This window comes from Salmo salar, chromosome 05, assembly GCF_965601325.2.
Source record: "Salmo salar chromosome 05, fSalSal1, whole genome shotgun sequence".
NCBI classification, from domain to species: domain Eukaryota; kingdom Metazoa; phylum Chordata; class Actinopteri; order Salmoniformes; family Salmonidae; genus Salmo; species Salmo salar.
In genome coordinates this window covers 11,044,108-11,059,931 of record NC_138295.1, presented here as the reverse complement: position 1 = coordinate 11,059,931, position 15,824 = coordinate 11,044,108, and the positions used below count along the sequence as shown (strand labels likewise).

Below are 15,824 nucleotides of genomic sequence, written 5' to 3'. Positions count from 1 at the left end.
AACTGACATGTGACCTACTTGGTGTATGTATGAACTGACATGTGACCTACTGGTTGTGTGTATGTACTGACATGTGACCTACTTGGTGTGTGTATGTACTGACATGTGACCTACTGGTTGTGTGTATGTACTGACATGTGACCTACTGGTTGTGTGTATGAACTGACGTGTGTGGAACTGATAGATGTACACACACTCTAAATGTATGTAATTTTTTAAAGTATTTTGTTTGTAATGTCTTTTTCGTTATGTGTCGGACCTCTTCCCAATAAATCAAAATCGAATCAAAAATCACACACACACACACACACACCACACACACACACACACACACACACACACACACACACACACATAACTTGAGCCCATTAATCTGTGTTTTTTCTCTCCAGTTTTAATTAAAGTCCAGTGGAACAACGCGACACACCTCATTTCTACTCTGAAGGCTCTGGCTGGAACTAGGACACTCATTATATGGAATACGTGAAATCTGTCTTCAACTCTCCAACCAGGCGTCAGTAAGTGTGTGTGTGTGTGTGTCTTCTACAGTATTCATTATCTATGTTAGTCCCTGGCTGTGTCCACTGTTCTGCATATCAAATGACCTAGACATTACATACACATTCGCTAATTGCCACTTTTCATAATAAGATATAAGGTTTTAGTACTCTCTCTCTCTCTCTCTCTCTCTCCTCTCTCTCTCTCTCTCTCCTCTCTCTCTCTGCCATCTCATTGTCTAAACAGTACTTCAGCTTTGAAACTACATCATAACATATTCTCAGCAACATTTAATATGTTATACTTTAAATAGAGATTGTAAATACCAAATGATTATAAAGAATAATTATCTATTATCACAACAGTGTGTTACAGTACATTCTAATGTACCTCCTCCACAATTTAGTTGCTACTTCTTGCAAGATGTCCATACTGTTTCAATTCACTTGCTCTAGTACCCGCTGTTTGCACTAGCTGTATATTCCAGTATCACAGTGATGTGTTACAGTACATTGTAATCAAACTCCTCCACTCTGGCACAACGGGCTGTGTTGTATTGTATGTACGCTGATAAGAGGATGGGTGAACTCTCGGATGAGAATTTGGTTAATCATTTATAACTTAATTGGCTCGTCGGTCCCCCTCTGCCAGAGGACATATGGCTTCCTTCCATCTCCTCTGCTCCCATTGGCCTGGAGATCCTTTATTCATCAGCTCCAATTTACCATGCAGCAGCAGCCAGCTAATTAGGTTTGGTGAACTGACCCCTCTGAGTTACTGAAGGGCTGATGTGGACTCTCTGATTAGAACTCTGTTTCATCACCTTAAAGAGTGTGTGTGTGTGTGTGTGTGTGTGTGTGTGTGTGTGTGTGTGTGTGTGTGTGTGTGTGTGTGTGTGTGTGTGTGTGTGTGTGTGTGTGTGTGTGTGTGTGTGTGTGTGTGTGTTAGACACGTCATTAGCAATCAGACATTCTGCTGATCAGACTAACTGTCTCAAAGTTGGACAAGACCAGCATAACCAAATTGCCACTCCATAAAATCCCCATTCATGTGTCATCACGTGTAAAGAAGCACTTTACACGCTCCTCCGCACCACGACAGTTCTTATTACATGTTCTGTGGTCTTGATTGAAATACGGGATGGCTTTTGTCAGAGGTACAGTGTTGACGGTAGTAAATGAAAGTGTACAGCTGTACTGAAGAGGTTTCAGGGACTTGGTTTCAGTTAAGAACAAATTCTTATTTACAATGACAGCCTAGGAACAGTGGGCTAACTGCCTTGTTTAGGGGCAGAAGGACTGATTTTTACCTTGTCAGCTCGGGGATTCAATCCAGTAGCATTTTTGTTACTGGCCCAACGCTCTAACCACTAGGCTACCTGCCACCCAATGATATCAGACCAAAACACTCTCTTTTTACAATGTATTCTGCCACAGTACTTGCCGATTGTACTAAAACTAGCCGACCAGCCAGTTGTACCGAGTTACCAGCAGTAAGTGCCGAAGGTCAAATCCTAACTTTCACTTAAGTCATGCATTGATGTCAATGGGAGAATAAGTGAAAATGTGACTTTAAGTGGACGATAGGATTGGCCCCTGAATGACCAGTTGAGCTAGATGATCAACCCGGTGTACCAACTAGCTGATAGACCTGTTGTTAGCAACAGCATTCCGGTGTTCCGTTACTCACCCTAAAGAACTCTTTGGTGGAACCAGCATCCAGAGTTCCGTAGGCGATCTCAGTCTGTTTAGCCAGGTCCTCAGCACTCTCTATGGGGGACACCATCCTCTCCACTGTGAGGAAAGCAGCCAGGTTGGCCGTATAGGAGGAGATGATGATGAGAGTGAAAAACCACCACACGCCCCCTACTATTCTCCCTGATAGGGACCTGAGAGAGAGAGGAGAGAGAGAGAGAGAGAGAGAGAGGTAGAGCGAGAGAGAGAGAGAGAGAGAGAGAGAGAGAGGTAGAGCGAGAGAGAGAGGTAGAGCGAGTGAGAGAGGTAGAGCGAGAGAGAGAGGTAGAGCGAGAGAGAGAGGTAGAGCGAGAGAGAGAGTAGAGCGAGAGAGAGAGAGAGGTAGAGCGGTAGAGAGAGAGGTAGAGAGAGAGGGAGAGAGAGAGGTAGAGAGAGGTAGAGCGGTAAAGAGAGAGGGAGAGAGAGAGGTAGAGAGAGGCAGAGTGGTAGAGAGAGGGAGAGAGAGAGGTAGAGAGAGGTAGAGCGGTAGAGAGAGAGGGAGAGAGAGAGGTAGAGAGAGAGAGAGAGGTAGAGAGAGAGAGAGAGAGAGGTAGAGAGAGAGGTAGAGAGAGAGAGAGGTAGAGAGAGAGGTAGAGAGAGAGAGAGAGGTAGAGAGAGAGAGAGATGGAGGGAGGGAGGGAGGGAGAGAGAGAAAGATTTAACATTTTGTACATATTCATTGCTTATTTCACTTTTGTTCATTATCTACTTCACTTGCTTTGGCAATGTTAACATATGTTTCCATTGCCAATAAAGCCCTTTAATTTGACATTTGAATTGAATTGAGAGAGAGGTAGAGAGCGAGAGAGAGAGGTAGAGAGAGAGGTAGAGAGAGAGAGGTAGAGAGAGAGAGAGAGAGGGGGGAGAGAGAGAGGGGGGAGAGAGAGCAGATGAGAGATATAGAGGGAGAGAGCAATAGAAAGAGAGAGAAAAAGGGGAGTAAAAGAGAGGTGGAGAGATACCGAGAGAGAGAGAGAGGAGAGAGAGAGAGAGAGAGAGAGAGAGAGAAAGGAGAAAGGGAGGAAGAAGGAGAGAGAGGCAGGAAGAGAGAGTGAGATAGATAAACAGAGAGAGAGAAGGAAACAGAGAGCGGAGAAGAGAGGGAGCATTAACAAAACATTATAGAGATATGCCATTAGCAGAGCTTGTAAACCCACTGCAGGTGGTGGACCACAGCTCCCTGGAACATCGTCCTTTAAGCCCATAAAAACCTTGGTTAGCCTGGCTATAAAAACCTAAAGCTGAGTCAGTATATTCCAATACAATATTAAACTGTGAAACTACCCTGGAGTCCAGGAATATATCATACAACAAGGTGCTGGTCTCTAGATTTACAGTTTGTGCTACTGCACCAATGCACCTAGCCTGTTACAGTATGACTGACACAGCTCACTGGAACCTAGTCTTTTACAGTGGCCTGTTACAGTATGACTGACACAGCTCACTGGAACCTAGTCTTTTAAAGTATGACTGTTACAGTATGACTGACACAGCTCACTGGGACCTAGTCTTTTACAGTGGCCTGTTACAGTATGACTGACACAGCTCACTGGAACCTAGTCTTTTACAGTAGACTGTTACAGTATGACTGACACAGCTCACTGGAACCTAGTCTTTTACAGTGGCCTGTTACAGTATGACTGACACAGCTCACTGGAACCTAGTCTTTTACAGTGGCCTGTTACAGTATGACTGACCAGCTCACTGGAACCTAGTCTTTTACAGTGGCCTGTTACAGTATGACTGACACAGCTCACTGGAACCTAGTATTTTACAGTATGACTGTTACAGTATGACTGACACAGCTCACTGGAACCTAGTCTTTTACAGTGGCCTGTTACAGTATGACTGACACAGCTCACTGGAACCTAGTCTTTTACAGTGGCCTGTTACAGTATGACTGACCAGCTCACTGGAACCTAGTCTTTTACAGTGGCCTGTTACAGTATGACTGACACAGCTCACTGGAACCTAGTATTTTACAGTATGACTGTTACAGTATGACTGACACAGCTCACTGGAACCTAGTCTTTTACAGTGGCCTGTTACAGTATGACTGACCAGCTCACTGGGACCTAGTCTTTTACAGTGGCCTGTTACAGTATGACTGACACAGCTTACTGGAACCTAGTCTTTTACAGTATGACTGTTACAGTATGACTGACACAGCTCACTAGTCTCTGACCCTATACACAGTATATCCAACTTCAGTACATCAGTATATCCAACAGTACATCAGTATATCCAACAGTACATCCAACTTCAACTGAGAAACTCGGGGGAATACGTGACAAGGTCTTTTAAATATAGATGTTTTATTGATGTCATGTCATCCAGCAGACTCATCACCAGCAGTGTTTTCTGGGATCAGAAAGTGTAATGCCAACCTAACCAGGCCTATAGCATGAGGTCATGTGATCATATAGACCCAAAGCCATATCACAGAAGTATTGATCATGTAGGCCATGGACATTATATTATCATTTCAAACACAACTGAGCCTAATAACCGTAATACATCTGTAATAAGTGCGCTGTCGGATAGTGAAGTGCTGAAGCGAAGAACGTAGTGTGGCAGAGAAAACTCATTGTTTTAGGATGCTTGAACAACCCTCTGACTGATTGACCATAAATATCTATCTGACTGCTCAGTAGTAATGTTGAATAACATCACTAAACTCTATTGAGAGGAGAGACTTCATAATGGGTATGATGTACAGCGCGGGAATAAAATACAACTGGCACACAGACACGTTTCCATTTGAGTCATTAAGCAGACACTCTTATGCAGAGTGATGTGCCGTGTCGTACCGCGTGTCGTACCGCGTGTCGTGCCGCGTGTCGTACCGGGTGTCGTGCCGCGTGTCGTACCGGGTGTCGTGCCAGGTGTCGTACCGCGTGTCGTGCCGGGTGTCGTACCGCGTGTCGTGCCGGGTGTCGTGCCGTGTGTCGTGCCGGGTGTCGTGCCGCGTGTCGTGCCGCGTGTCGTGCCGGGTGTCGTGCCGGGTGTCGTGCCGGGTGTCGTGCCGCGTGTCGTGCCGGGTGTCGTGCCGCGTGTCGTGCCGGGTGTCGTACCAGGTGTCGTACCGCGTGTCGTGCCGCGTGTCGTACCGCGTGTCGTACCGGGTGTCGTGCCGCGTGTCGTGCCGCGTGTCGTACCGCGTGTCGTACCGGGTGTCGTACCAGGTGTCGTACCGCGTGTCGTGCCGCGTGTCGTACCGCGTGTCGTACCGGGTGTCGTACCGCGTGTCGTGCCGCGTGTCGTACCGCGTGTCGTACCGGGTGTCGTGCCAGGTGTCGTACCGCGTGTCGTGCCGCGTGTCGTGCCGCGTGTCGTACCGCGTGCCGTGCCGCGTGTCGTGCCGCGTGTCGTACCGGGTGTCGTGCCAGGTGTCGTACCGCGTGTCGTGCCGCGTGTCGTACCGGGTGTCGTGCCGCATGTCGTACCGCGTGTCGTGCCAGGTGTCGTACCGCGTGTCGTGCCAGGTGTCGTACCGCGTGTCGTGCCGCGTGTCGTGCCAGGTGTCGTGCCGCGTGTCGTGCCGCGTGTCGTGCCGCGTGTCGTGCCGCGTGTCGTACCGGGTGTCGTGCCGCGTGTCGTGCCGCGTGTCGTGCCGCGTGTCGTGCCAGGTGTCATACCGTGTGTCGTACCGGGTGTCGTGCCAGGTGTCGTGCGGCGTGTCGTGCCAGGTATCGTACCGCGTGTCGTGCCAGGTGTCGTAGCGCGTGTCGTGCCGCGTGTCGTGCCAGGTGACGTGCCGCATGTTGTGCCGCGTGTCGTGCCAGGTGACGTGCCGCGTGTTGTGCCAGGTATCGTGCCGCGTGTCGTGCCGCGTGTCGTACCGGGTGTCGTGCCAGGTGACGTGCCGCGTGTCGTGCCGCGTGTCGTGCCAGGTGTCGTACCGCGTGTCGTGCCAGGTGTCGTACCGCGTGTCGTGCCGCGTGTCGTGCCAGGTGACGTCCCGCATGTCGAGCCGCGTGTCGTGCCAGGAGACGTGCCGCGTGTCGTGCCAGGTGTCGTGCCGCGTGTCGTGCCGGGTGTCGTACCAGGTGACGTGCCGCGTGTCGTGCCGGGTGTCGTGCCAGGTGACGTGCCGCGTGTCGTGCCAGGTGTCGTGCCGCGTGTCGTGCCGCGTGTCGTGCCAGGTGACGTGCCGCGTGTCGTGCCAGGTGACGTGCCGCGTGTCGTGCCGGGTGTCGTGCCAGGTGACGTGCCGCGTGTCGTGCCAGGTGTCGTGCCGCGTGTCGTACCGCGTGTCGTGCCGCGTGTCGTGCCAGGTGACGTGCCGCGTGTCGTGCCGGGTGTCGTACCGCGTGTCGTGCCGCGTGTCGTGCCGGATGTCGTGCCGGGTGTCGTGCCGCGTGTCGTGCCGCGTGTCGTACCGGGTGTCGTGCCGGGTGTCGTGCCGCGTGTCGTGCCGCGTGTCGTGCCGCGTGTCGTGCCGCGTGTCGTACCGGGTGTCGTACCGCGTGTCGTACCGCGTGTCGTACCGCGTGTCGTGCCGCGTGTCGGGCCGGGTATCGTGCCGCGTGTCGTGCCGCGTGTCGTGCCGCGTGTCGCGCCACGTGCCGCGCCGTGTGTCGTACTGGGTGCCGTGCCGTGTGTCATGCCACGTGTCGCGCCGTGTGCTGTGCCGCATGCCGTTATATTTTTACATCAGATGTACCCCATTATATTTTTACATCAGATGTACCCATTATATTTTTACATCAGATGTACCCCATTATATTTTTACATCAGATGTACCCCATTATATTTTTACATTAGATCTACCCCATTATATTTTTACATTAGATCTACCCCATTGTATTTCCAGCCAGGTCAGCCATGATACAAGTCAGTACTCGACGTCCATCCATGTCTGAGGACGTCTGGAGATGATGTGGAAACAAGCCACTAGGGGCAACAGTGAACACTGTTACAGTACTGCCTCTGATTCCAAAGGCTGCATGTTCGAATCCAGGCATTGAAAATTTGAAATCTTAAAGAACTTACAAATGTAACGTTTGAGAAACATGGATGAACGTCTGATTCTGATTTTAGACTCTGAGAGCTGGTAGTGTATTTCTACATCAGATCTACCCCATTGTATTTCTAGGTCAGATTGTATCCTACCTGGGTGATATCTCACATCCTTGCTGCATGAAGGCTCCCAGAGAGAACCACAGAGAGTTGAAGATGCCAAAGTCGTTGGGAGGATCTGGAGGTGTCTGGGGGTCTTTGGTCTCATCCTGTTCATCCAGGTTCCACTCATAAGGGCTGAAACGGCTGACCAGGAACAGGACCACGCTGACACCGATGTAGGCGAACACGATACACATCCAGATCTCATAGGCCAGCGGGTCCAGGAAGGAGAACACCCCGGGTTTAGACTTCTGGGGCTTCTTGATCATGATGGAGATGCCCAGAGACATGAAGGGCTTGGAGAAGTCGATCACCTCCTCACGGACCAGGGTTATGGTGAGAGGTGCCACAGCTATATCTGCTCTCTGGAAACAGGGACACGTAGAGAGGGTTAGTTTGGTTCTGTCTCAGATATGGTTTTTAATCTAGATATTATGCATCATTTGAGGTAGAATGAAATAAAAATGAGTTTGATAAATAAAGGTCCTTACTTAACTTACATAAAGTTTTCGTGAGTTTCTTAAAATATTGGCCTACGGTTGTGCTTTATAGTCTCAAAGCGGACAAAACAACATGAAGGGAAAGGAAAAGCTTGTACAGTCTGTACCTCAGGATGCTTTTAATCAACACAACAACAACATCAAAGAAACATCCTATATAGAATGACTAATGTGTAGCATGTGTACTACATTAAGTACAGAGTCTCAACACACACAAGAGATTAGAGAAGAGAGCAGAGAGGGAGAAAAAGGCAAAGATTGAAAGGCAAAAATATTTTCAAACATTTCATGTTCACAATCACCAAAAATGATTTCTAGACACAGATTGGGCATAATTAGAAACACATAAATGGGTGTTTGTCAGATGTGAAATATGTTGTACCCACATGGTGCAGTGTCTATCCCTGTCTAGTTAGTTTAAAGCTTTCTGATTGTGGGAGACTGATTGGGTCTAACCAGAGGGATGCTAAGAACAGGCTGGAAACAAATAATAGTACAAATAAGTACAAATAATAACATACATTACAGAAATCCATTTCCGTTTATCTTTGGTTTATGAAACTCACAGTGAATGTCAATACATCGTAACGTAATTTGCATATAAATAGCTAATTAAAGGTAATATAACGCAGGGGAAGGCAGGGGAAATATCCCCAAAACAAACATATTCCCTGTGTCCCAAACGGTAGCCAATTCCCTATGGGCCCTGTCCAAAGTGGTGCACAGGTAGGGAATAGGGTGGCATTTGGGATGTGGGATGCAGCCAAGGCTTTTCAGGACAGATGAATAATAGTTGCTGGTCATCTTTCTGTAACACAACAGTAAATATATACACAAGTGTAACTGTTATGTAGATGTGTCTAACAGAACAGCTCTGATTTAAATTACAGCCTTTAAAATGGTGGGAGAAACACAGTAACCCAAGGCTGTGTGAGTAAACCACTCCACTTCAGCATCCCTCCCTGCCTCCCTCCCTCCCAACCTCCTAGCCCCCTTCCCTCCCTGACTGCCTCCCTCCCTCCCTCCCAACCTCCCAGCCCCCTTCCCTCCCTCCCTCCCTGCCTCCCTCCCTCCCAACCTCCTAGCCCCCTTCCCTCCCTGACTGCGTCCCTCCCTCCCAACCTCCCAGCCCCCTTCCCTCCCTCCCTCCCTGCCTCCCTCCCTCCCAACCTCCTAGCCCCCTTCCCTCCCTGACTGCCTCCCTCCCTCCCTCCCAACCTCCCAGCCCCCTTCCCTCCCTCCCTCCCTGCCTCCCTCCCTCCCAACCTCCTAGCCCCCTTCCCTCCCTGACTGCCTCCCTCCCTCCCAACCTCCCAGCCCACTTCCCTCCCTCCCTCCCTGCCTCCCTCCCTCCCAACCTCCTAGCCCCCTTCCCTCCCTGACTGCCTCCCTCCCCCCTCCTCCCTCCCTCCCTCCCATCCCATTCACAGCGCCTCCATGCCTGGAAGAGACGAGACAAATGCTTTTGTCATCTACATTATTTTAATCTCCCAAGCTCCCTTTCATCTTTTTCTCTTATTTTATTTATTTCTTTCTCTCGTTCTTTCTGTCTCTTTCTTTCTTTTTCTCTTTCTTAATTTCTTTCTTTCTTTCCTCCCCACCATGGCTTGTTACCAAAACGCATCTTTGAAAGTGGTGATGGCACTTTTCACTATCAAAATGATGGGCTTTCTTTCTTTGTTAAAAAACAGCAGTAATCAGAGTTACTGCTGCAGCTTGGGTGTAGCATACGACACAATTAATGAATCAAACAACAGCGTTTGTATTGTAGCCTAACCCATTGTGTTTCTACAACAACAACAAAAAATGTGTAGAAGAAGAAAAACGTGATAAAGCAACATGAGGAGAGAAGGGTCAAACGGTGGGGAAATACACCAATAAACACAATGACGGCAGCAGAGCTATAACATAACCTCCTAATCCTAACGGTGTCCGTGGTAACGGTCAATCAATACAGAAGAGAATACAGCCATAAAGAAAGCGTTTCAGAGCTTCAGGGCTGACCATTAAAACACAACTAAGACCGCATTAGTTAACTGGTCAGAAGGTCACCCAAATTTAACTCAATCATTAGACCTGCTTGGCCTGACTGTCCAGTTATAAACAACCACACTGAGAGGCGGTAGATGGATGACGGACATAAACAACCACACTGAGAGGCGGTGGATGGATGACAGACATAAACAACCACACTGAGAGGCGGTGGATGGATGACAGACATAAACAACCACACTGAGAGGCGGTGGATGGATGACGGACATAAACAACCACACTGAGAGGCGGTGGATGGATGACGGACATAAACAACCACACTGAGAGGCGGTGGATGGATGATGGACATAAACAACCACACTGAGAGGCGGTGGATGGATGACGGACATAAACAACCACACTGAGAGGCGGTGGATGGATGACAGACATAAACAACCACACTGAGAGGCGGTGGATGGATGACAGACATAAACAACCACACTGAGAGGCGGTGGATGGATGACGGACATAAACAACCACACTGAGAGGCGGTGGATGGATGACGGACATAAACAACCACACTGAGAGGCGGTGGATGGATGACGGACATAAACAACCACACTGAGAGGCGGTGGATGGATGACGGACATAAACAACCACACTGAGAGGCGGTGGATGGACAGACGGGTGGATGGTGATTGGGCCGGGTGTTCTTTCTCCATCTGATGGGAGTGTGTGTGTGTGTGTGTGTGTGTGTGTGTGTGTGTGTGTGTGTGTGTGTGTGTGTGTGTGTGTGTGTGTGTGTGTGAGAACGTTTCCCATTCAGAGGATCATTTCCCAGCGTTAGTGAGCTAAACCAGGAAATGACTACATCCCAAATGGCACTCTATTCCCTATATAGTGCACTACCCACAGGGCTCCTTTCAAAAGTAGGGCACTATGTAGGGAACACAGTACCATTTGGGATGTAGGCAATCTCTCCCGGCTGATGGTGGTGGAATTGAACAGATGAGGAAACCTAACCCTCATCCATTTTATATACAGCCCTTGGCCCTGCTCCTCGATCGTCGTCTCGGAGGGGCGGGAGTAAAGGGGAATCGTTTCGGAGGGTTTGAGGCATTTAAAGGGGACTAGTGAGAAATGTAAAAGTGGGACTGAGAGCACCAGAAGATACTGAGGTGAGAGGTCAGAGCCCGTATTCAGAAAGCTTCTCAGAGTAGGAGTGCCGGTTTAAGATCAGTTTAGCCTTTTAGACCACAGTGAACACAGTGACATAGACAAGGGGCCCAAACCTACATCAGAGACAAGGGGCCCAAACCTACATCAGAGACAAGGGGCCCAAACCTACATCAGAGACAAGGGGCCCAAACCTACATCAGAGAAGGGGGCCCAAACCTACATCAGAGACAAGGGGGCCCAAACCTACATCAGAGACAAGGGGCCCAAACCTACATCAGAGACAAGGGGCCCAAACCTACATCAGAGACAAGGGGCCCAAACCTACATCAGAGACAAGGGGGCCCAAACCTACATCAGAGACAAGGGGGCCCAAACCTACATCAGAGACAAGGGGGACCAAACTTACATCAGAGACAAGGGGCCCAAACCTACATCAGAGACAAGGGGCCCAAACCTACATCAGAGACAAGGGGCCCAAACCTACATCAGAGACAAGGGGCCCAAACCTACATCAGAGACAAGGGGCCCAAACCTACATCAGAGACAAGGGGGCCCAAACCTACATCAGAGACAAGGGGCCCAAACCTACATCAGAGACAAGGGGCCCAAACCTACATCAGAGACAAGGGGCCCAAAGCTACATCAGAGACAAGGGGGCCCAAACCTACATCAGAGACAAGGGGGCCCAAACCTACATCAGAGACAAGGGGCCCAAACCTACATCAGAGACAAGGGGCCCAAACCTACATCAGAGACAAGGGGGCCCAAACCTACATCAGAGACAAGGGATCCAAACCTACATCAGAGACAAGGGGGCCCAAACCTACATCAGAGACAAGGGGGCCCAAACCTACATCAGAGACAAGGGGGCCCAAACCTACATCAGAGACAAGGGGGCCAAAACCTACATCAGAGACAAGGGGGTCAAAACCTACATCAGAGACAAGGGGGTCCAAACCTACATCAGAGCACCAGTTGTACTTTATAGCCTGTCTCCTATTGACGTAAACACTGTAACATAATCACATTGTTAAGACATAACTTTTCTCTTTCAACTGCTGGTAGTAAATGTTTAAACAAATGTTGCGTCCCAAATGGAACTCTATTCACAAAATATTGTGCACAATATAGAGCCCTATGGATCCTGGTCATTAGTAGTGCACTATATAGGGAATAAAGTGCTATTTGGGACGCATCCTTTGGTGAAGTAACAATGAACATCAGTGAGAGACTGAGAGATGACTCCACTCACCCCATAGACCAGTTCCCCCACCATCCCGTTCCACGTCTTGGTGTCTGGATCCCGCGCACCATACTTCCCGTCTGCTACTACTGACAGTTTGTATCTTATCCCCACGTGTTTTGCAATTTCGGCAGCTAAATCGACACAGTAGCCTTCATATCTGTCATTCCCCTCCAGATTCATCTGGTGTTTCTTGTACATCACATAAGGGGCTTCCTGTTAATAGTCAGATCACAGGCTGGTTTATTGTCACACACACACGTGCTCACACCTCCCCCACACACACAGTCCCAAACCAGGAAGCAGCTTCAACCAGCAGTCTCATGCAGGCATGCATGTGCAGATAACACACCACAGATGCATTGAAGTATATGTTGATAACAGCATGATGACAAGCCAGGTAGTTGTTTTACCAAGCTGTGGTGGCCAGCAGACTCCCAGCCCTAATTCACCCAGCATCCTGTCTCTCAACCCTGGGGAACAGGGACTCCCAGCCCTAATTCACCCAGCATCCTGTCTCTCAACCCTGGGGAACAGGGACTCCCAGCCCTAATTCACCCAACATCCTGTCTCTCAACCCTGGGGAACCGTTGTGTGTGCATTTCTGCGTGTGTCTGCGTGTGTGACAAACGAACAGTCCAAGAGGACCACAGGCTTCTCACGGTGTCTGGCTAAGGCTACAATATGCCTTAGTTAGAGGTATGTGGTCTTCAACAGATGCTGGGTGTATTGGTAGGCTGGGTGTGGGTTAGCTCAGAGTGGATGGGGGTGGAGGTTCATAAAGTAAATGGCCGTGACTTGGATCAGGAAGTGAGTGCTGCTGTATTAATATCTCAACATAATCATCAACAAGCACGTTTTATCAATCAATGTGCAAAGGGGGAAGGCTTTAATAATAATCATTCCAAAAAACTAAAACAAAAGGGAGACATTTTCATTCTAATCACAAAACTCAAATTGAAAAATGACCTTGTAAGTTAATAAATAAATATTTAAAACACCACCAGGAGAGGGCAGCGTGCTTTTCTCCCCTCCATTTTCAAACACTGGTGGTGGTGCAGCTAGCTTGTTGCTATGGTTTCATCATTACCCAACAAACACTGGTGGTGCAGCTAGCTTGTTGCTATGGTTTCATCATTACCCAACAAACACTGGTGGTGCAGCTAGCTTGTTGCTATGGTTTCATCATTACCCAACAAACACTGGTGGTACAGCTAGCTTGTTGCTATGGTCTCATCATTACCCAACAAACACTGGTGGTGGTGCAGCTAGCTTGTTGCTATGGTTTCATTACCCAACAAACACTGGTGGTGGTGCAGCTAGCTTGTTGCTATGGTTTCATCATTACCCAACAAACACTGGTGGTGGTGCAGCTAGCTTGTTGCTATGGTTTCATTACACAACAAACACTGGTGGTGGTGCAGCTAGCTTGTTGCTATGGTTTCATCATTACCCAACAAACACTGGTGGTGGTGCAGCTAGCTTGTTGCTACGGTTTCATCATTACCCTACAAACACTGGTGGTGGTGCAGCTAGCTTGTTGCTATGGTTTCATCATTACCCAACAAACACTGGTGGTGGTGCAGCTAGCTTGTTGCTACGGTTTCATCATTACCCAACAAACACTGGTGGTGGTGCAGCTAGCTTGTTGCTACGGTTTCATCATTACCCAACAAACACTGGTGGTGGTGCAGCTAGCTTGTTGCTATGGTTTCATTACCCAACAAACACTGGTGGTGGTGCAGCTAGCTTGTTGCTATGGTTTCATCATTACCCAACAAACACTGGTGGTGGTGCAGCTAGCTTGTTGCTATGGTTTCATCATTACCCAACAAACACTGGTGGTGGTGCAGCTAGCTTGTTGCTATGGTTTCATCATTACCCAACAAACACTGGTGGTGGTGCAGCTAGCTTGTTGCTATGGTTTCATCATTACCCAACAAACACTGGTGGTGGTGCAGCTAGCTTGTTGCTATGGTTTCATCATTACCCAACAAACACTGGTGGTGGTGCAGCTAGCTTGTTGCTATGGTTTCATCATTACTCAACAAACACTGGTGGTGGTGCAGCTAGCTTGTTGCTATGGTTTCATTACCCAACAAACACTGGTGGTGGTGCAACTAGCTTGTTGCTATGGTTTCATTACCCAACAAAAGAAGAGCTGCTGCTCACACAGAACCAACGACACCATTTGAGACAACACATAATTAGAGGGTTGTAAGTGGAGAGGAAACGGCTTGTTTGTTCTGTGCTGAACATAACTCCTCTTCACCCTAACTCTATTGTAAATGACCCCCACCCTGAGTTAACATAGTGTTTATCTACTGATGCTGTTATCCATTCTGAGGCCTTTAAATGCTTCCTTTTTAGAGAGAGGGAGAGGGACGATTCAGAATACAAATTTCATGTAATGCTTCCTTTTTAGAGAGAGAGAGAGAGAGCGACAGAGAGAGAGAAAGAGAGAGAGAGAGACAGAGACAGAGAGAGAGAGACAGACAGAGAGAAAGAGAGAGAGAGAGAGACAGAGAGAGAGAGAGACAGACAGAGAGAGAGACACACAGACAGAGAGAGAGAGAGAGACACAGCGAGAGAGAGAGACACAGACAGAGAGACAGAGACAGAGACAGAGAGAGAGAGAGAGAGAGAGAGAGAGAGAGAGAGAGAGAGAGAGAGAGAGACCTTTCAGAATCCAGATTTCATGTAATGTGTAATAAGGAATACTACATATAACTATTAGGACCGCCAGCACTTTTCAAATGTTTTGCTTTTATGAGTGTTCCTTTACTATTCAAAGGTTGTCTATAGCACATGGTCATTACGATAGCTGACATTGACAGCCCCCTGAATGTTTTTGCATTCATGGCAGGGAAAGTCATTTCAAACACTTAATAATGAGCAAATATGGTCAAATATCAGTGTGAAAGGAATAATTCCCATTGCAGTCAACACTGCTGCCAGGATATCTAAGCAAAACTCTCTCCTTCCTGCCAAAGCAACTCACTGGAGGCTGTACACAGAACCAGCCCTCAGAGGAACAAAACAAAATAGATAAAAAAAACAAAAATTATATTATAATATCCTCCCTCAAATGTGCTTTATTTTGCTTTGTCTTTGAGAAGCCATTGCAGTATCATCACCACGATCATCATAATTTCCTCCTCCTCCTATCCCAGATTGTCATTGAACCATTTACTTGATGAGGACAGACAAGACAGGTTCTACTTACGTACGGATGGCGGATGTTGGTTTGTATGTGTTTTCTATTAGATGGAGTCAAGTCAACCATTTACCCACTTACTCATGTATCATATAATACCAATATTGTGATGTCACTGCTACGACAGGCCACTGAAGTATGAAGAATCTAAATGCTTTGTCACCCACACGGATACAGTTGAAACACTCTCTTCTCCTTACAGAGGGATCGACTGTTTCAACGTGTAGTGAGTGGATGCAAAGCAAACACAAAAAAGATGTGGTTCTGCCCAGCCCAGCCCAGGACAGAATGTATCAACCGGTTAGGCATCAACACCGCCACTCGCGGCCCTGACTGGCAGAATACGTTGTGGTGAACAC

The 15,824-nt window shown here is 48.3% G+C and overlaps 1 protein-coding gene across 2 annotated transcripts in view; it reads right to left on the bottom strand.

Moving 5' to 3' along the window:
• The window catches only part of LOC106604216 (glutamate receptor 3), a 334,651-nt gene that overhangs the window by 89,459 nt on the left and 229,368 nt on the right, over positions 1-15,824 (bottom strand). For both annotated transcript variants that reach the window (XM_045717884.2, XM_045717883.2), the window contains exons 10-12: positions 12,258-12,464; positions 7,347-7,720; positions 2,188-2,386 (exon numbers count right to left, since the gene is read on the bottom strand). In XM_045717884.2, coding sequence (XP_045573840.1) covers positions 2,188-2,386; positions 7,347-7,720; positions 12,258-12,464 — 780 coding nt within the window. The remainder of the gene's footprint in view (positions 1-2,187; positions 2,387-7,346; positions 7,721-12,257; positions 12,465-15,824) is intronic.